The sequence below is a fragment of the Micropterus dolomieu genome, linkage group LG12 (assembly GCF_021292245.1).
Source record: "Micropterus dolomieu isolate WLL.071019.BEF.003 ecotype Adirondacks linkage group LG12, ASM2129224v1, whole genome shotgun sequence".
Taxonomy (NCBI): Eukaryota; Metazoa; Chordata; class Actinopteri; order Centrarchiformes; family Centrarchidae; genus Micropterus; species Micropterus dolomieu.
The window spans coordinates 8,469,564-8,490,230 of record NC_060161.1 but is presented as its reverse complement, the minus strand read 5'-3'; the positions used below and the strand labels follow the sequence as shown (position 1 = coordinate 8,490,230).

General features: G+C 40.9%; 1 protein-coding gene across 3 annotated transcripts; it reads left to right on the top strand.

Annotated features, from left to right (window-relative positions):
- Nucleotides 1-1,615: 1,615 nt before the first annotated feature.
- Nucleotides 1,616-18,690, top strand: aco1 (aconitase 1, soluble). Of its 3 annotated transcripts, none has more exons than XM_046064566.1 (21): nt 1,616-1,744; nt 3,215-3,347; nt 3,446-3,614; nt 5,009-5,146; nt 5,293-5,362; nt 5,456-5,639; nt 7,394-7,533; nt 7,724-7,895; nt 8,995-9,095; nt 9,217-9,333; nt 10,223-10,382; nt 10,540-10,675; nt 12,097-12,181; nt 12,457-12,613; nt 14,566-14,690; nt 14,800-14,904; nt 15,737-15,879; nt 16,262-16,409; nt 16,661-16,783; nt 17,173-17,358; nt 17,451-18,690. In XM_046064566.1, the coding sequence occupies exons 2-21, from the start codon at nt 3,239-3,241 to the stop codon at nt 17,565-17,567; spliced, it is 2,685 nt and encodes an 894-aa protein (XP_045920522.1). In that variant the 5' UTR covers nt 1,616-1,744; nt 3,215-3,238; the 3' UTR covers nt 17,568-18,690. The 3 variants fall into 3 exon arrangements, with proteins under 3 accessions (XP_045920522.1, XP_045920521.1, XP_045920523.1); XM_046064565.1 differs by having other exon boundaries at nt 1,664-1,758; XM_046064567.1 differs by having other exon boundaries at nt 1,736-1,754.
- The last annotated feature ends 1,977 nt before the right edge of the window (nt 18,691-20,667 follow it).

Below are 20,667 nucleotides of genomic sequence, written 5' to 3'. Positions count from 1 at the left end.
CACAAGTAGACATTGGGTCATTTTTAGGGGCCAGAAGCTAAAATCTGTATTGGAAAGCACTGGTATCGGATCCTGTGATCACCAGCCACTGGTCCCTGGGTAGAAGGGAAGAACCATTCTTTCTGTTTCTATTTTTTTTTAAAACTGTTTTCTTAAGATTTCATTAAACTCTTCTCATTTATCTTTTCACAAAACAAACCAACTCATTATATACATATAATTAAATCACACACACGTACACGCGCACACACATGATTTCTAGATTCATTTGGAATAGCAAAAAGCCAAGAATAAAACAAACAACACTACAACCACCAACAGTTATGGGGAATGGCTATTTGTATGCAGTCCAACTCAGCATGTGGCCTGCTGGTGTAGACCTGACTGTGTCCTGTTCGAAAGAAATTGAAAGGGACAGACAGGCTTATCAGACCCAGACATGTTAATGGATCCAATTGTAGCAACTATGCTAGAAACATGGAATGCTATGGTAAAAAATAGAAATTAAAGAGAGGGCTTTGCACACTGAGGTGGTTTACGTATGACTTAAAGTTTAAGACAGGGGCGTGTGATCCAGTATTGAAAGAACGGGGCACAAAAAGGCATAACAGCAATGTAGGTTTCAGAAAACGGTGAAGGTATGAGCTCCCAAGATTAAAAGGCAAAGTAAGGTCTCGAAAACAAAGATTTTTGAAATTTTGAAATTTGCAGTGACTACTTTACAAAAGAGATACCCAGATGAACCTTGTGAGTGGAGTGACTGTGGATGCATACAAACAAAAGAAGCTTCAGGTCATCTATGCTTTTTACCAAGCTTTGGGAGGAAGCAGCAGGGAAACAACACTCTACACAACAGCGTTAAAGACTCAAATAACAGAGGAAGAATAGCATCAAATATGTGAGACACAATGTTCATCCATAAGCTCCACTAATATGGAGGGAAGTCTGTGGGAAGAATTTAACTTGCCTTTTCATAACAGCCAAAATAAAAAGCAGGCAAATTGCTGCACAACAACACTGTTGGAGGCTGTGTGGGGACATGAGGCTAACCATGCACATATTTTCTTGAAATGTACAAAAATGCAGTTGTTAAAGATATTTTCGGGTTTGAAATACCAAATATCTGCCCTGTGATTTACCTAGGGAACACTGACAATGTGATGATGACAGAAGACCTCTAGGCTAACTAATGCTTTAGTTGAAAATGGAACATTTATGTGAGACAGACACCAACTAAATAAATAAAATGTTTGTTGTTACTTTTTTGTTTGTGAAACTTACTGTGTATTTTTTTTTGTGTTGATGTGCTGTTTTTTTCATCTTCGTGAAAGCTCAATAAAAACTTAAGTGAGAAACAAAAGAAATACCGATCCTTGAAATAGCCTAACGTTACTGCAATGAATGTCATTAGCCTGTCCTATCGATTCTACTTTTTGTAGTAGTTGTAGTTTTTTTTGTTGTAGTCCCCATTATAAAACTATTGGCAATGAAATCCGTGGAATTTTATAGAAACCGTAAAATTAGTTTCTTCCCTTGTGTTATTTATTATTGTAATGTTGTTTTGAGTCGCATTAACGTTTCGACTGGATGCTTTTACTGTGAATAAAGCTGGAACCGGAAGTACAGCTGTGGTTGCTGCTTGCGGCGGAGGGCGGAACACGGGGTTTGTATGAGATTATCTTGCTGACACAGTGCAGGGATCACACTACCTTGCTCTGCGTTTGGTCCGCTGCCGCAAACAGAGGTAAATTACCGTAGGTAAAAATCCGACAAGATTTAATTAACTGTCTTATTTCCTGTTTTCCTGTAGCGTGACGTTGCTAACGTAGCAGAACGACATTATGCTATCATGCAGAATAACTACCTGAGTCGTAAGCTAAGTTAATTTAGCTAACTTTGGCCGTCACATTCAAAACCTTTATGTCTTAATACCATGTCATGCTAAGATTATATGGGGACAAGCCACTAGTAATGTTTCTAAAACTGTTCTTTTCTTTTTCTGTATTCATACAAAACGTAGGCGTTTGTAAATGTTGAAGTTTGACAAAGTAGCTAATGCTAACTTACGTCAGAAGGCCGAGTTGAAGTTGAAGGGCTGGAGATGTGTGCGGACAGGTTTAACTGGAGCCCTATCTCAACTGTAGGGAGGTAACATATAAACACCGTAAGGAATAGTTGCTCTGATTAAAATAAAGATTTTATACAGAGAAGTTTAAAAAGGTGCCATTTTTCATGCCAGTTTATGGGTGTGTTTGTAAAAATGTTGACAATAATAGAGATACTAATTATTTTGAGGAATGTTACCTTAAACATGTTTTTCTACAAAACATTTTTTTTACTTAATAAATAAGGCAAAATTGTGACATGTTAAAAGTTTTCTAAACATAGCATACTTTGCGTTAATATTCTGTAAATAAATATAAATATAACAGAATATGTAAACAAGACAAAAAAATCAGACATTCAGTTGCAGCTGTTGTTGCTGTCACTACATTGAAGTTGGAACCAAAATGAAATACAGAGGTTCAGTACCCAGCAGTAGTCATTATGATTCACATTCAATATCACTATTTAATATTTTCACATTAGACACGCCTTACACACAGTGCTGGCTGCTCTAGACCTGTTACATTACACAGTAACATCAGGATCATAAAGTGACTTTGCATTCTGCTGCAGAGCTTTAGCCTGCACTTCTTTATCAGTTCACTTCTCACACATAATGTCTCTCGGTGGGGGAAATGAACTGTAGTAGGTCAAGATTTTTTGAATTGTCATTCTGTTTGTGTTCATATTCAAGTTCATTTTCAAGTACAGCGTGTCGAACATTCAGCTGCACGTTTCTCTATTTGAAATGTTGTCAGATTGCTAAAGAGATTTAATTACGTAAGCTTAGCAAAACATGGGTTCACTAACCCTCGGCTCTACCAACACACGTGGACTGCAACCTTAAAGGCTAATCCATTTCCACGCTGAATATGGAAAAGACCTCAGATTGTAGACAGGCCTGGGAATTATCCTTCTTTAATCTCTGTAAAGAGAGACTATGTCCCTATTTGAGTAATTTGGTCTACATGTGCATTTAGCGTGTGAAAGGTAGAAAAACAAAAACAAAGGAAGACTTAAGAGATTATTTGTTTGATTTGATCAAAATAATGATTTGTGGTGGATTGTATGGAGTTTTAAAACAGACTTTTATTTCTTTTTCTTATAGTTTTGTACTGACACATAGAAGAGGATGTCTGTGACGGCAAATAATCCTTTTCAGCGTTTAGTTGAGCCTCTGGACCCCAAGGACCCAAAGCAACAGTTTTACAATCTTTCCAAACTTGGAGATCCCAGATATGGTAACAGCAGTTCTTTACTGAATGCAGATATGAAAACTCTTATCAGTGTAATTGAATAGCGTAAGTGGTAAATATTCTACTATGCATCTGTTCCTCAGACCGTCTGCCCTTCTCCATCCGGGTCCTCCTGGAGTCTGCTGTCAGGAACTGTGATGAGTTTCTGGTGAAGGGCTCAGATGTGGAAAGCATCCTCAACTGGAAGCAGACCCAGACTGAAACAGTGGAGGTACCATTCCGACCAGCCCGGGTCATTCTGCAGGACTTCACGTATGTGGACACTATTCATTTTCATCAGGTCTGTGAGCTGCTCCATAGGTTGTTAGAAACGGATGAAACCCTTTACAGAGTCTTACAAAATAACCCCAACGATGCCATAGTGATGTCATCAGGGTAATCACAGCTTTGATACTACAAATTTATGCGTGTGTGCAGGTAGGCAGGCAGAAGGTGCTTACTACAGTACTGCGACAGCCACAGATGAAAGATTTGTTTCATTTTTGTGTCTGGAGTGTTTTGAGTTATTGATCGTGGTGTGGGTGTAAAGAGAATTTCATCTGAAATAAATGGCCTACTTCAGCTTTAAAACTGCAGTGACCAGCTGTTTAAGAATTTAAAAAGTTTAAGTCTTCAGTAGAAACCAGTGGGCTCAGAGTCCCGGACAGGGTAGGGAAGTCAGAAAGAGTGAGAGACGGACTAACACATTGTTTGATTATTGTAATTTCATGAGATTTGTTGACATAGGCTGTGTTTGAAATGGGCTAAACTGCTGTCTCAGAAGGTGTCTAACAGGACAGCCAGGCATCGAGTGCCGTTCGAAACGGCTGGAACGATCTCGATTTGAAGGCAGCATCGATGGTGACTTGATGCTGACTATTACCCATAAAGCAGCGCGGCTGCGGCAGGCGGAGCTTTCGAAAACTGGTCAAGATGGCGGACAAACAAGCCAAATTTGTAAACAAATACACGTTTTAAAACGTTTTTAGTCGTTTTCTTGCTTTGATTTTTGAAAAGCTAGCGAGAACTAAACACTGACCTATCATATTAGCCCGTGACTGTAAACAACCAAGTTTGTTCAGTATGATTTCTGAGGCATCTCTTTCAATAGCTAGTTAGCAGATGCTAAGGCTAGCGTCTCTTCAGACAGCCAGAAGAGACGGCGAGCTGACGTCACGCGTTACTGTAAGTGTAAGACCTGCCTTCATTTAAAAGTGATGCCTTCTGAGGCAGCTGTTTATTACGGTAGAGAGGTAGTGAGGCAACTGCCTTCCGTTTCGAACACAGCCGAAAAGAAAAACAATAACTTCTCAGTTTTATACTTTAAGGTAACTAGAAGATTTGCATCTGATTTACTGATGCAGCCATGACAATATGAGTCAACAAAAGCCTTGAAGGCTACTACACATAGTCATAATCCATGCTTTTCTCTTTATTGCTTAGGACAACAACTTAATAATTTCTAAGAAAATCTTGTCTTCAGGTGTGTTTTTAAATTTATAGCCTCATTAATTGTTATTGAGATAAATGTGACAGTTACTTGTGATATTGATTTCAGGTGATGTCGCCCAGCCCTTTTTCTAGATGCCGTACATAATCCATATTGAACTGATGAAGTGTGAATGATGCTGCAGGTGACATGTTGTGACTCTAAACCCTCCTTGCAGTGGTGTCCCTGCTGTGGTGGACTTCGCTGCCATGCGGGATGCGGTGATGCAACTAGGCGGTGACCCAGAGAAGATCAATCCCGTTTGCCCTGCTGACCTCGTCATCGATCATTCCATCCAAGTGGACTTTAACAGGAAGTAAGACCAGGTCCATGACACTCTTTCCACCATGGCACCACCGGTTAATAAAAACTGTATTATTCTCCATGTAGATACATTATCCACTATGTAATACAATTATCTCTTCCTCTATAATTTAAACATACTGGCTCTTTTTCCTTCAGGTCTGATAGCCTTCAGAAAAACCAGGACTTGGAGTTTGACCGCAACAGAGAGAGATTTCAGTTCTTAAAGGTACGACATTTTACCAAACCCAGTGTGTCTGATGTAAAGGTAACTATGAAGAGATGTTTGTTAACCCTTTAATGTGTTGTCTGTTCTCCCCAGTGGGGCTCTAAAGCCTTCAGGAACATGCGAATCATTCCTCCTGGATCAGGGATCGTTCACCAGGTCAACCTAGAGTACTTGGCTAGAGTGGTGTTTAACTATGACGGGTACGTCTACCCCGATAGCCTGGTGGGCACAGACTCCCACACCACCATGATCGATGGACTGGGAGTCCTGGGCTGGGGTAAGAATATGTCTTGTCATTGTGTGTTCAGCTGTGGGTTATATGTGTTGGTGGAGAATGTAAAGGTGGATCATAGAGGAAAAGGTTTCCAAGAACAAGTAGAAGTATTGGCCTCTTAAAACCCAGCGTGTTCTCTGTTTTCATTATGTTGAGGTTATTTAGTGAGCCACTGTTTTTTATTTTTACCCAGCAGGTCATTTCACAACACCACTGCTGTGAGGACATTTCTAAAGTCCTGAAAGAAATAGTTAGGTCTTTGCGCTCTTTTCGATAGTGAGATGAGATGATTTATATGAGTCTCGTGCTTCTCCACTGAGGAAAGAGCTGCTGTCAGGATGTATTTGGCCTAGCTTAGCATAAAAAGCGGAAGCGGGGGGAAACAGTTAGCCTAGCTCTGCCCAAAAATACACCTACCAACACATCTAAAGCTCACCGATGAACAAGTTTCTCGTTGTTTAAGCAAACACAAAAGGAAATGTTAAAAACGTGTTACATACTGGCTAGCTAGCCAACAGACATGAGGCTGATAGTCGTCTCATCTTACTCTCAGAAAGAAAGCTTATTTCCCTGGAGTTGGGCAAAATGACAGTATATACTCTGAGACAATATACATTTGTCAACTGTCAGAGGTGTTGCCATGCCATTTACACTGTGGTGTGTATCCCAGTGTGGATATTGTTGCAAATCATTGAGCAGGACTCTAAATATTTGCTGTTTGCATCAATGTAGTGAAGTACCTTGATTTGTCAGGTATTTCAGTTGCTGGATAAACCAAACCATGAGCATGCTAGAGAACAATATCTATGGATATAGTGAAAAAATTACATTTACAGGAATGAAGAAGTTTGTCTGTGTCAGCTGATCTTATCGTGTACAACAATAATGAAGTTTTAACCAGTTTCACAAGACGCAGCTTTATTCCCTGACCACTACTATAAAGATGGAAAAGGGAAACCAAAGCTGTCAGTGAAGATTCTCAGTCCTCCAGGTCATAGTTATCCAAGGAAGATTAAAATCAAGGGCAACTGGACTTGGTTGATGATACTTGAAGACTTTTCGCCTCTCATCCAAGAGGCCTCCTTAGATTTGACTGACTGGCAGGGAAGGCAGTCGTTGTGGTCATTGAAGTCACATGGGGCCAGCTAAAACGCTGGTGAGGACAGAGTATTTGTTTTAATTCTCCGTTTGTAATCTAAAACGGAGTAGTGTAGATGGGGCCCAAGTCTCTGACTCCAACGACCACAACTACTGTCGTTACAACAGCCAGGAGCACCAACGAATCATACGGTATCCATCATGACGTCACCTGTTGGTTTGTGGACTGCCGTTTAGAAGTCTCAAGTTTGGCCGAAAGGGCGCCGCCATGTTGAGTTTTTGCAACCAGCGGCACCTATTTGGAAGAGACTGTGGAGCCAACAGCTCTGTGTGGAGTTAGCTAGCTTGCTTAGCTAGGTGCATCTGTAATTCACATTAACTGTCATTTTAACAGAACTGAAAAAACCTCTCTGATGAGAGGCGAAATGTCTTCAAGTATATTCAACCCAAGTCCAGTTGTCTTTTTTAACCTTCCTTGGAAACCAAAGCTTGGACCATTGTGTTGTTCAAAGATTTACTCTGTTGCAATGCCTGCTCTCATTTATTCATGCAGCGGATGAGCTTTTAGCTAATGATAACACGACACTTACCCAAACAACCTTTATTTGATTGATCATTGATTATGAAGTTCTAAATAAAAGTTGTTGTATAACCTTCAGGTGTCGGTGGAATTGAAGCCGAGGCTGTCATGCTGGGTCAGCCAATAAGCATGGTACTGCCTGAGGTGGTGGGATATAAGCTGAGCGGTACCCCAGACACACTCATTACCTCCACTGACATTGTCCTCACTGTTACTAAGGTAAATTGAATCAGCTTTTACGCTTAAACTATTTACCAACTGTAACATTCAAAGTGCAGTAATACAAAATAAGAGCTGTGTAGAGTGTGTGTGTGATCATGTTGGGGTATTTATGAGATGTCCACTTCTCTTGAATTTAACATTGCTGACATCACCGTTTGACATGGTCCCTTTCCCCTTGTTCTCTCAGCACCTCCGTCAGGTGGGTGTTGTGGGAAAGTTTGTGGAGTTTTTTGGCCCCGGTGTTGCTCAGCTGTCCATCGCTGACCGAGCCACCATCGCCAACATGTGTCCAGAGTACGGCGCCACAGCAGCTTTCTTCCCCGTGGACGACGTCAGCATTAAGTACCTCGAGCAGACCGGTCAGTGCCAAGCTGTAGAGGATGCAAATACTGTTGCATGGTGGCTTTACTGTCAGGTCCTGAGCTACTGATTTATATTTCCTCCATCCCCATCAATGTGCACAAGATTTGATTCTCCAACATATGTCTGTTTTTTTTGTTTTTTAAAAGCTAGCTTGCACTTAGTAACTTATCAGTGTACCAACATTCCTCAAATGAAGAAAAGGCAGTCTAACAGTACTGTTAGAGAGATTATTTGCAGATTTAAGATTTGAACCATAGACTGTATATAAGAAATGAACGTAGTCATCGTGACGTCACCCGTTGGCCAAACTCGAGGCTTCAAAACGGCAGTCCACAAACCGATAGGTCGCCGCCATGTCGAGTTTTTGCGACCAGGAAGTGACCGGAAGTGACGATACGGCAGAGCTAACGGCCGTGTCTGGAGCTAGCTAGCTTGCTTAGCTGGGTGCAACTGTAACTCACGTTAACTGTCATTTTAACAGGGCTGATAATTTTGTCTAGCGAACAACAGTCATAAAACTAAATGTACTCAACAGAGAAACTGAACAGCCGACTCCTAATAAGCTTTTTCAACGGCGCTGGTTAAATTTACACAGTGCCGAGTGTACGCGTCAGCTCTAGCCTGATTGACAGGTCGCCATGGTAACGACTTGTCAATCATAGATAACCCCGCCCTGAAACATACTAACATACTCTGCTTTGTGGTCTATTTCAAAATAAATGGGACCATAATTTACTAAATGAACATCATTTTGTATTGAAGAAGACTTGAAATTAGTGACTGAGACCATAAACTCATCAGGAAAGTGTTTACTGAGGTAATAAATCAGTTGAGAAGTAGTCATTTCCCCATTATTTCTAATGGAGCCGGACTTCTTTTTGCAACCAGAAGAGTCGCCCCCTGCTGGATTTTCAATAGAACGCAGGTTTTAGGGACTTCCGCATCGGCTTCATATTGTAGACAGGAAGCTTCCCGCTTGATTTGAACTAAAGGGATACCTAATTTATAATAAATAATAAATAAAAAAATGGATTTTATTTAAGGCAGCTTTCTGATTTATCACAGTGAATTATATTCCAAGTTTTTTTTATTCAGGGCGAGAAGCAGAACAGCTGGCCTACATTACAAAGTACCTGAAGGCAGTGGCCATGTTTAGAGACTACAACGATGTCTCTCAGGACCCAGATTTCACTCAGGTCAGTCTCTGCATTATTTTGAAGTTTTAGCAGTTTTAGACTGTTCAGCTGAAAAGTATGAATTAGAAAATTATGACTATGAACCACGTCTTTGGTATATCCTGATCTCTCTGTCTCTCAGGTTGTAGAGCTGGATCTGACTACGGTGGTTCCATGCTGCAGCGGTCCCAAAAGACCTCAGGACAGAATTGCTGTGTCCGACATGAAAAAGGACTTTGAAACCTGCCTGGGAGCAAAGGTAGGCACCAGTACACTTCTCATGTTTATAATGCATTACATTATGAGTGAGTGGTGGTGAGTTTGTCACAGATGTAAACGATACATGAATGTGTATGCTAAAAGACTAGTTTGAAAAATAAGAAAATAAAGGATAAAAAAATTAATATAAAATATCATAATAAATTATATAAAAGCTCAAAGAATAACTGTATTATTATTGTTTTATTTTATTTTATATGTTACCATATTTTAATATAGGCCTACACTTGTGTGTGTGTGTGTGTGTGTGTGTGTGTGTGTATGGCACAAAGGAACTACTAATTTCTAATACTAATATTGGGGGGTTTTTTTCTTCTTCTTTTCAGAGACATAATATAAACAACTTTTTTTGTGTTATAAATAGTACTTTGAACAGGACAGCTGGTTCTGTCAGCTGATTGCTGTGTTTTGTGGTGGATTTGTAAATTCCAAACAGGTGTTGCCCTCTGTTGGACAAACTATGCAACAACAACACTCATAACATGATTGAAGGATCTGTCTTCTTTTTATCTGTTTCTTTCTTAATTGTCATTTAACAGCTGTTATAAACACAGACACCGATTTATCTGTAGTTAACTCATTTTACCATCACTTTTTATCAGTCGGGCTCTAGAACAAACATCTGTTGTTCTTTGTTTCTTTTGTTGAAAGAAAGCATGTTATGTCATGTTAATATATCATAAGTAAGGTATCATAAAATGAACCACTGTTCTGGGGCATTACACATGTTTGTAATGTATTAGGTTAGAATCAGAACATTTCAAACCCAGCCCAATGCTTGCTTTCACTTGTATCCAGGACTCCGTTGCTGTTACTTTCACTTGGTTCCACAAAACAATTAATTTCCGTTTGTTTTGTGACATTTTTAGCAAGGTTTCAAGGGTTTCCAAGTGGCTCCTGAACGTCACAGCATCACAGTCCCCTTCCAGTTTAATGGAAAAGAGTATACGTTAAGCCACGGCTCAGTGGTCATCGCTGCTATCACCAGCTGCACCAACACCAGCAACCCATCTGTCATGCTTGGAGCAGGTGAGTGTACGGTACTTCTGTTCATGGAATCTCTGCAATATCATGGGATTTTGATAAGTGTCTCCTAGTCAGGTTGGACACATGTGGGAAATGTTACCGTCCTGTTATTCTGACAGTAATCTTACACACTCTTTAAAGATAAATGCTCTTCTTCTAGGACTCCTTGCAAAAAAAGCAATTGAGTGTGGCTTGAGCGTGAAGCCGTACATAAAGACCAGCCTGTCACCTGGCAGTGGAGTGGTCACCTACTACCTGAAGGAGAGTGGCGTGATGGATTTCCTCTCTCAGCTGGGGTAAGCTACTCGAATTTCTTATTCAGTCAGTTTTCTTTATGTATGGAGGATTTCCAACATGTTCGTACAAAGCCACGTTATGTGTTGAGTGTGAAAGTTCACTCTTTACCTTTTAAAACGTCTTTTTCACGCACACAAAAACTAATGTCATGGTCCACTTAATAGCTTTTCTCCTCATCTTTGAACTTAAGTCTTCTGAAGCAGATGGCGTTTGTTCTGTTGTCATAGATAGAGCTAATAAATACATAGATTACATGTGTATAAGGAGATATATAGAACCACCTGTTACCATGTGACAAAAGTTCCATATTAAATGACAACTGAGCAAAGTCCATCTGCTGAGGAAGACTGAAATGCAGTTGAAAGCTTTGGGAAAACTAGGTTTTTGTATAGTACAATGCGCTCTGCAGACAATAGCGTACTGAAGCTATATACATCAGTGTTTCCATACATGTCTGCCAGTAAGTACCATTAAGTTGTAATATAGAAATACCAAAGCTATGACATCAGTAAATGTTCCACTCACTTTATATCTTGGTTAGGTGTCCGGATTAAGGAATCTGAAATGTTGGTTTATGTTATATACGTGTTTTAAAATCTCAGCATCTGAATTGGTGTCAGCCTTACCAATCACATCTTGCTTTAATGAAACCGTGTCGTTTACACAACTGCACAGTAATGCATGTGACAGTATTGCCATAGTACAGTCCTGCTCATTGATTTAGAATATGGAGATACTAAAGAAATTGCTACTGCAGTAGAAGCGTTAGAGTAGTGACGGGGAAATGAAGCTTTCTGAAGCCGCTGAATCACTACGAGAAAACTGCTTAAAAGAGTTTGTCATTTTGAAGCATTTGATACAGTGTAAATGGGGACATCTGCTGGCTTGTCCTTGGTATTGCATGAGCGGTGAGTGAATTGTTGGTTGTAATTCGCAACCCTGAATCTTTAAATCAAAACCATAATGACAGTCAGAGTTTAAGTAGTCTCCCTGCTGTCATTATTATTAATTTGATCAGTCAAGGTCGCCATTACAAAACTAACCACAGTTTACAGCTATGCTTTTTAACACCGACTGATTGTCAAGCACACCCTGTATTCAAACACCTCTTTGATACAAGTGATGATGGTCATGTGATTTTTGGCGGGTTGGAGACAAAAAACTGTGTGAGATAGTCTGTTTCGAACTAAGCGGCACTGTGTTAGAGCAAAATGTCTCGTCAGCAGACCAAAGTTCTCCGTAGTCTCACAGTAAATATTGTCCTATTGTCCAAGTCTAGTACACAAAGAAGTGCTACTTGTTTTTCTTTGCTTGTGCCGTTTTTTTTTTCTGCCCCACATGGCACAGTCTACTGAAGTTAGTATGATGCTCTTTGATAATTGATAATGATCATTTGCAACTGTTTTGTCTTTCCTGCTAGCTTTGAGGTTGTTGGCTATGGTTGCATGACCTGTATAGGCAACAGTGGGCCGCTCCCAGAGCCGGTGGTGGAGGCCATAACCCAGGTACCAAGAGGCCGTTTCCACATCCCTGCTGTATCATTTCACTGCGCAAGCACTCATTACTGCTTTTCATCCTCTCCCTCCTCCAAGCATTCCTCAGTCACTTACATGTCCTGTGGTCCTGTGTGTTGTTTGCTTGGACTTTCTCTTGATCTGAAGTATTTTTCCTCTCTAGTTTTACAAGCTATGTAGATTAACAGAATACATCTCAAAATATAACTGCACACGGTATTTTCAGTCATGTTCATTGGAGATGTTTACATTGTTTTGTGTTTCAGGGAGATCTGGTTGCTGCAGGGGTCCTATCAGGAAACAGAAACTTTGAAGGAAGAGTCCACCCCAACACCAGAGCAAACTACCTGGCTTCTCCACCTCTCGTCATTGCTTATGCCATAGCCGGCACTGTGAGGATAGACTTCGAGAAAGAACCCATTGGTGAGTAGTTCCACTTTGAGAGTAGTAAACTTTACTTAAGCACAGAATGTGCTGGTTTGTGTATGAGATTGGCTGTACTAAGGTACCTCATGGAGGGGGGGAGCTGAGTTTAAAAGCAGGTTGGTGAAGACATGGCCAATGACAAGCTCATGATCACTCTCTTTTTATGTGTCATACTGGGGAGGATCAGAGTTTGTGCAGGAAACTTGATCTGTAAATTATAGCCTACAATTTCAACAGGAACTCCACTTAAAAAGTAGTGTAAAGCCTTCAGTGTCAGAGGGTGCTGTGTGAAGTCTGATAAATGTCCTCAAGTGATGCCACTTGAGTCAGCGTCAGTTAAAGACTACAAATAAACCGGATCTGTTGGTGTGGAGTTAGAAAGAAGTGAGCTCAGCAGACCTCTGCAGCCTGCTGCTCATCTCTGCTGCAGGCTACATTAGCTGCCACTAACACCTGAATCGCAGACAAAACTCCAGTCCAGTTGCCCTGCGGGTTATGTAGGAAGAATGTGTGAAATTTAAAAAATGTATGTCTCTGCTTCTGTTGCATCGGTTGAGTGAGATGCATAATAATTTTTGACTGATTTTGTCGTGTCTTTGCAAAGATTGTGGCTCTGTGGTTGGCACACTAGGCTAACTTAGCGTTGCTAGCCATCACAGAGGCTGTTGGATTTAAACAAGAGGTTAATGTCTCTTCTTTCTCAATAAATATTTAGGGCTAATGAACCATAATACTAACTTATTACCTCTACACAGCGTGGCTGTGATTGTGTACTGGCACTTCCCACACACACTGGAAGAGCCTCTCGTACGAGAGACGTTGGCCGAGCTGCAACTCAGGTACCCACACAGTGTTGGAGGCATTCAGTACCAAAGCACAGCCAGCGTCTGTGCCTTTCCAGAAGACTGTCAGAGAGATCAGAAGCTGCTCCAGGCTGGTTAGCCCTGAACATTTTTATCACTTTGGTTAAAGCCAGTCAAATCTGGGGCCTGTGTACAGATCTCATTATAAATGCAAGCTGATGTTTTCACAGTGGTATTGGCTACAGTCTGTCTTTGGATTTAAAAGTGACATTTGCACAAACAGAACTGTTAAAATTTGATCAGACAAACCTGACATTTAAAAAGATAGCTTCCAGGGTTGGCCTGTGAATATAAGAGTGACTCATGTGGATGCAGTGCAGTTTGAATTAGGGTTGGGCATTTCAAGCAAAAATACTCGCTGGGAACTCTTGTACCATTCTTTAAAGATATGTCTCCCCGCCGGATTTGGAAAAGAGTCATCTCAAGTCTCGCCTTAGCGCACTTGAGTTCTTCAGTAAGCCCTGTGGCAGTTTCAGGGCTCCTTTTGTTATGTAAGTAGATGCTGCTTAGAGATCTTGGCATTTCCAGCAACTTTTTAATGAAGGAGCTCTCTGTCCTCTCCAGTTTTTCAACTTGAGTGATGGGGACCTCACATACAGTGAATGGCCACAGCAAGCGAGGGCACTATCCCACCTGTAGACACCAGAGTTTAAGGTTTCTTGGCAGAAAGGTGTTGTCGATGGTCTCTTCTCTCAGCTGCTTGACTTGGTTTGTGTCACTGAGATTTGCAACAGCCCCCCAAGCTCTTCACTGGCATTTCTACCAGCCTGCTCTTGACTATAGCGTTGCTCATACACTTGCTTGGCTTGATCTTCGTATGAGTCTAAGATGTATCCTCCTTTATGCTTAAATCATTTTTAGGCCTGAACAGGCCGTCTTGACTCTTCATTTTTGTCATTTGTGTGATGTCATCAGGTCAGCCTTGATGCTGGAATTAACATTTGATTTAACTTTTATGTGTGATTTAAATCTTTTGTTTTCCTATTTATGAGCTTCACAGATGCAACTACTTTTGAGCTTAAAGCATAAAACAAAGGTAGTTTCACATGTTTAATTCTGCCCTCTTGTCCTCTGTCGCCTTTGCAGCCATTAACTCTGAAGGCAAAGAGATTTTCCTGAGGGATATCTGGCCCACACGGCAGGAGATCCAGGAAGTGGAGAGAACGTATGTCATCCCATCAATGTTCAAAGAAGTCTATGAGAAGATAGAGGTAAAATAACCTTTAGTCTGTTAGCAAGAGAACTGGGAAGCAAGCATTCCTGCAGTGTGACGTAGATGTGTGACTGACATGGATTTGTTGGGATGTTGTGTTGTTGCAGAAAGTGAATGAACGCTGGAACTCTCTGGTTGCTCCCTCTGATAAGCTGTATACCTGGGACCCCAAATCAACCTACATCAAGTCACCACCATTCTTCAAGGATTTGGTAAATATACAAAGCAGTCTTTCTAAATGTATGCAGCTTCTACTTTTACTACCACTGCTAATATACGGAGGACCAAGGCTGCAGTTATTAAAATGAAATAATTTAATCTGATAGAAATTTAATTTTGCAATTTTAATTTTCATGTTTAGAAATGGTGAACTACCTGCAAAATGTGACACATAGTTATGAGTGAATTCCAAAACAAAACACTGCAAAAGAAAAATTCAAATTTTTATGCTTATATTAACGCCTTTCTGCAAAGGACCATAAGTGTTGGAACAAAGAGTTTATATTTCATATTTTAGTAGGTTCACTGTGAAAAAAGAAAGACATAAGTGCAATTTTATTATTTTTGTAATTTAAAAATTGTATATTCAATGTCAAAATAAATCAAGTCATTTATGCTCACTAGGGCTAAACAATTAATCAAAATATTGTGAAAAAATCAGTATGGATAAGTGTAATATCCAAATTGCAGGAGCTGCCATTTAAATGAACATACCATAAAAATGAATCACTGGTGCTATAGAGAAGTCCCAGCCTACAAATCGTGTTCTCCTGACATTTCAGTTAAAATGAAATACAAATATGGAGTCGAATTATGTCCTGAGTTTGATTTCTTGTTTAAAAAAATGTTTTCATGATCATTATTCACCCAGGGCTTTCTCTAGGAGGGCTACTATTCTTTGTTACTAGTATTTATTACTTTATACTTCTGCTACTACTGGTACTCAGAAGATTCTTCAGACAATATTGTACCCATTTATTTTTGTTATTAAGTTTTGGGCATGGTGTTACTGTATCATCATCTTATCATGTTGTCTTCATTCAGACCATGAATCTGCAACCACCCAAATCCATAATCGACGCCTACGTGCTGCTGAACTTGGGAGACTCGGTCACCACAGACCACATTTCTCCTGCAGGGAACATCGCCAGGAGCAGCTCTGCAGCACGCTACCTGACCAACAGAGGGTGAGTCGCCTCTCCACTTTCCGCTGTAAAGAAGTATCAACAGCAGTCTTTTACGTGGGTTTTGTCTCTTGGTTGGTGTGCGCTTTAAATAGTGGTACTAAAAGGCCACATGCAAGCATTCTGAAAACAGTGAATTTGACATAAAGATATAATAATAATAATGATACACAGACTACCAGGGCAGCTGCGGCTTAGGGGGTCGAGCAGTCGTCCACTAACCAGAAGGTCGGTGGCTCGATCCCCGCCTGCCTGACATAACAAAGGCAGTGAAAAATGCATTTATCTAACTAAAACAATCGGATAACAAGAGGAAACCCTGGGCTGAAGCTAACTGGAATGAGACTGACCATAAAAGCTTTCTGTTTCACAATTCAATTGACAGTTTGACCCACCGGGACTACAACTCATACGGCTCACGACGAGGCAACGACGCCGTCATGGCTAGAGGCACGTTCGCCAACATCCGCCTCTTTAACAAGTTCCTCAACAAGCAGGCGCCACAAACCATCCACCTGCCAACTGGAGATACGGTCAGCATGCACCACCTGACCTGTCTATAACTTTGTAACGGTTACCATGCAGATGCTGTGCTGCTCGACACACGTCATTCTTTGAGCTCAACAAAATGCTCAGTTGTCTTTGTCTCAGCAAGTAGGGAAACTTTTACATGATGCTTCTGTTTAAGCTTCGAGCAAAGACCTCACCGTTGCCTCACATCCTGTAGGCTAGGTGGACTATTACACATGAACTAACTCGTTCTTATTTCACCCTTTTTGTTCAGCTGGACGTGTTTGATGCTGCAGAGAGATACCAGCTGTCCGGGGTCCCTCTGCTGGTTCTAGCAGGGAAGGAGTACGGCTCAGGCAGCTCCAGAGACTGGGCAGCAAAGGGCCCCTTTCTGCTGGTGAGGATCAACTTTTAGTAACCAGTAAAAGAAAATACATGTGATATTAAGCTAGGCTCAGAGTGAACTCAAGGCCAATTATTAGCTAAAGACATCACATTGTCTTCATCAGTGGGCGATAGAACAGCTTCATGATAACCCAGAGGGAAGGTCAGTTGCAGTTTGGGCACAAAAAGGAGCTAAAGAGAACATAAAATAAGTCACAGATAATAATAATAAAAACAAATCTTAAATGTAGGTGAACCCTGCAGAAATCCTGATAATAGATTCTTTTCATAGGGGAAAAAATTTGTCAGTTGTGGAGTTGAGACTGAGATGCAGCTGTAAGAAGTTCCTGATAAAGCCAGAGATTTACAGGGTGAATCTTAACTTTTTCTTTTTGTTTTTAGGGTATTAAGGCAGTCATAGCAGAGAGCTATGAGCGGATTCACCGCAGTAACCTGGTTGGGATGGGAGTGATTCCTCTGGAGTATCTTCCAGGAGACACTGCAGACAGCCTGGGACTGACCGGCCGAGAGCGCTACACCATCATCATCCCCACGCAGCTCACACCCCGGATGATAGTGGACGTGAAGGTTGGTTAGGGACGGTTTCTTGTGGAACGGTGGACATGGTTCTGCTGCTGAGGTGACATGAAGCTTGATGTTGTCTCTCTCTGCCCCCACAGCTCGACACGGGAAAAACATTCCAAGTGCGGATGAGGTTCGACACCGACGTGGAGCTGGCGTATTTCCACCACGGAGGCATCCTCAACTACATGATCCGCAAGATGTCCAAACACTAACAGCAACACACCAAGCGCAGCGCAGGGAGAGAGCAACACGTGTAATTTTTCTTATTCTCAGCACCAGTCCAACATGGCATCAATAGCGAGTTCATGTAATGGTGACAGAGGAATACCGTCCAAAAACTAATTATCCATGTTTGGTGCCAAGAAACATAGTGTCTATAGTGTCTATTACAGTATTCTCATTTTTGAGAATGATGCTACGTTGTAATTCCAGAGCAGACCTGAATGTAAATGAGATGTGAATATTTAGTTTGTAAGATGATGTTTGATTTAAAGATAAAAAGAAGTCTGCTTAAGCTACTAACACCTCCCATATTTAATTTTTCTAAGATGAACCCATTGCTGCCTGCTGTCTGTGGGGGTCTATCAGTTGCCATAATTTACATTTAACACAACATTTGATTGCTAATATCTAGAGCTGGGTTTAACAATGTGCATCTTGATGGTACCATCTGCTTTGGTATGACAGTATTAAGAAGGTAATCCTGTCGGCCTCAAGCAAGGATCCCCCCCAAAACTTGTTTGTGAATGGAATAACAATAGAGGGAGATCAGCGGAGCAGATTCTATGACAGGAAATGAAACGTTCCAAAGTGTCATCATGTTTACAGAAGTTACTCTGTTCCACCGATCAACAGGTGGCAGCAATGTGCCAACAAAGAGGTTAGAAAACACTGATGAAACACAGAATTTATCAGAAACCACAAGAGTAGAATATTCTGGCTACTCCTGCAGCTATAGGACAGTAATGGTTACATTGCACATTTCAACCCACTGCAGTTGCTTTCAGTAGATCCACCTCTGTGGTGGCTTCAGGTTCTTTTATTCACAACCAAATATTAATTTATATTCATGTGTTCTCTCCATCTTTTCTGCCTCCGGGCTCTGATGACTGCCCATTGGTTCTTCAGAAGATTCCAAACTTAAATTGTTAGTCTGCCTTTGTCCCTGTGTCAAATTAATGTTTTTGACTGCCTTGATAACTAACTATGTGATATTCGTTAAAAAGGTGTTTGTCTTTTGTCTTAAAATTCTGATCATTGACAAAACCATGTTATGCTTTAACTGTCCCATGTTCATTACACTCAGAAGAATAGAATAAAATATCTTTGTGGAAATAGTTTTCCTGTCATTAATTTGCTTTGGCATTCTTAAATTTTAGTTTATTTGTTAACTGTATATTTATTTGTAAAAGCGACCAACTGAAATTTGTTTTGTACCAATACGCTTGAAGTTAACAGTCCTGGATTACTTTCAAAGAACATTTGGAGAAGAAAGCGAGTTGAAATGCTCTCTCTAAAGTACAGTTTTTCAAACACATAGGGGAAATGAGAGCTCTGTGGTTGCCTGCCGAGTTGTTTCTGATGTACTTTCATACTGTGAGTGTGAACATTTTGGTTTTACCAGCTAGAGGGTGCACTGAGCAGGAACACTGTGCTGGCAGATTTGTACTGAAATGCGGATAATATGACCGGGGCTAAATACAGTATACAGCTCGAGCAAGCGCCCGCAGTGTGGAGCTAACGCCTAGCTCTTCAACGTAAAGTAAAAGACATTTGAAAGCCCTCAGGTCCCCTTAAGTTTCCTCTGAGGTTCTTATAAATGAAAGAGTGTGCTGTGACAGTATTACACATTTATATACAATACCAATTTGACAAGGATATATAGTACAGTATCAGCTGAAATTCAGCACATAGTACTAATAAGCAGTTTCATAAGGGGTTCTCTTGAGGTCTCATTTCTTGGGAATCTTTACAATGTTGCCATCTCTGCAGTCTGATGGGACTTTATTTTCCTCCCAGATAGCCTGCGTGAGGTGGTGAAGCATGCTGCCTGAGGTGACTGTGTCTGCCTTGAGGGCTTCAGCTGCCTGTCCCTACTCTCCATGCCTTTAATGGCTCTCCTAAGTTCCATCTTGGGGTTTAGAGCAGGTGGAATTTCAGTTGAGGGGGTTGTCTATTGAGCAGCTCTCTTAAGTGCACCTTTTGTGTCCTTGCGCTTGTTTGAATTTGCCGCTGAGCTTCATTGTTGTTAGATAAAGTCCCTTCAGATAATTTTTCCCTGCTGCTTCCTCAACCTGCTGTGCTAAATCCTCAATGTACTTTTTGTCCCTTCTGACACTTTCCTTAGCTACCTTGTTTGCTCCCTCATATTCTTTTTGTGCTGCTGTCTTGGTTCTAGTTGTACTTCCTCCTACATCCCTTCTCACTCCCTTTCTTGTGTGTTTCTGTGGATAGCCAGGGTTTGCCTTTTGTATTTTTTTCTCCCTACCACTTATTCTGCACTGCAAACAGGAACCCAAACTGAGGCTTAAGTTGTAGCCCACAGCTAACAAACTGACTCCATGGCAACATAATATTTCCTGTTTACACCCACCTTAAAACTCTGGACTTACAAAATCCATTAATATGTAGATGGAGGGTGTAGGGTGACAATGTCAGACCTTTAAAGTACCTGCTTGAGTCTTAATGCTGTTTCAAATAATACAATTGGTGAGGTATTAAAATATATAGTCTTATAAAAATGTATTGAGTATATAAATATTGGAAGCAGCCTTTAACATAACAATGCATGTACATTTTATTTTTTTAAATAGTTATTACCCCAGGTTGCTAAAACGCCCAGATTCCCAGAAGAAATCCAGAGGATCATTTTACAGTTTTGAAAAAAATCAGCCTGACATATTGCTCTGCTCAAAATCTCATAATTTGATTAAACAACTGGAAAAAAACAATGAGAGCAGATTTCAAACTGAGCTAGTCTAAGTCAGTTTTTGCATTAAAAATGTTTGGAACTTTGTCATCATACGACCACCTGCACAATAAAAAGCAAAAGTGATCCGACTATGTGGGGTGAGGATGAAACCAGAGATGGATTCCTGACACCTGACTGATTCTGTCCAGGACTCTTGATTCAGCGTAGCTGAGTGGTTCTCTCTCTGTGGTTCATGTTTCACCAGCCATTTGTTTGTGGTCTCGGCATGTCACAGTAAAAAGAGACAGAGGCGTGAGGGGGGAGCGGAGTTTGACATGGAAAGCCAGCTGCATGTGTTGCCCACGCGTTTGCCCCAGCCGAGGTCCAGCACACCTACAACG

Excerpts from the sequence above, each read along its gene's own strand:
- aco1 (XM_046064566.1), top strand. The coding sequence starts at position 3,239 with ATGTCTGTGACGGCAAATAATCCTTTTCAGCGTTTAGTTGAGCCTCTG. Across the intron at positions 7,534-7,723 it reads TTGTCCTCACTGTTACTAAG|CACCTCCGTCAGGTGGGTGT; the intron begins GTAAATTGAATC and ends TTGTTCTCTCAG. Across the intron at positions 10,383-10,539 it reads ATCTGTCATGCTTGGAGCAG|GACTCCTTGCAAAAAAAGCA; the intron begins GTGAGTGTACGG and ends CTCTTCTTCTAG.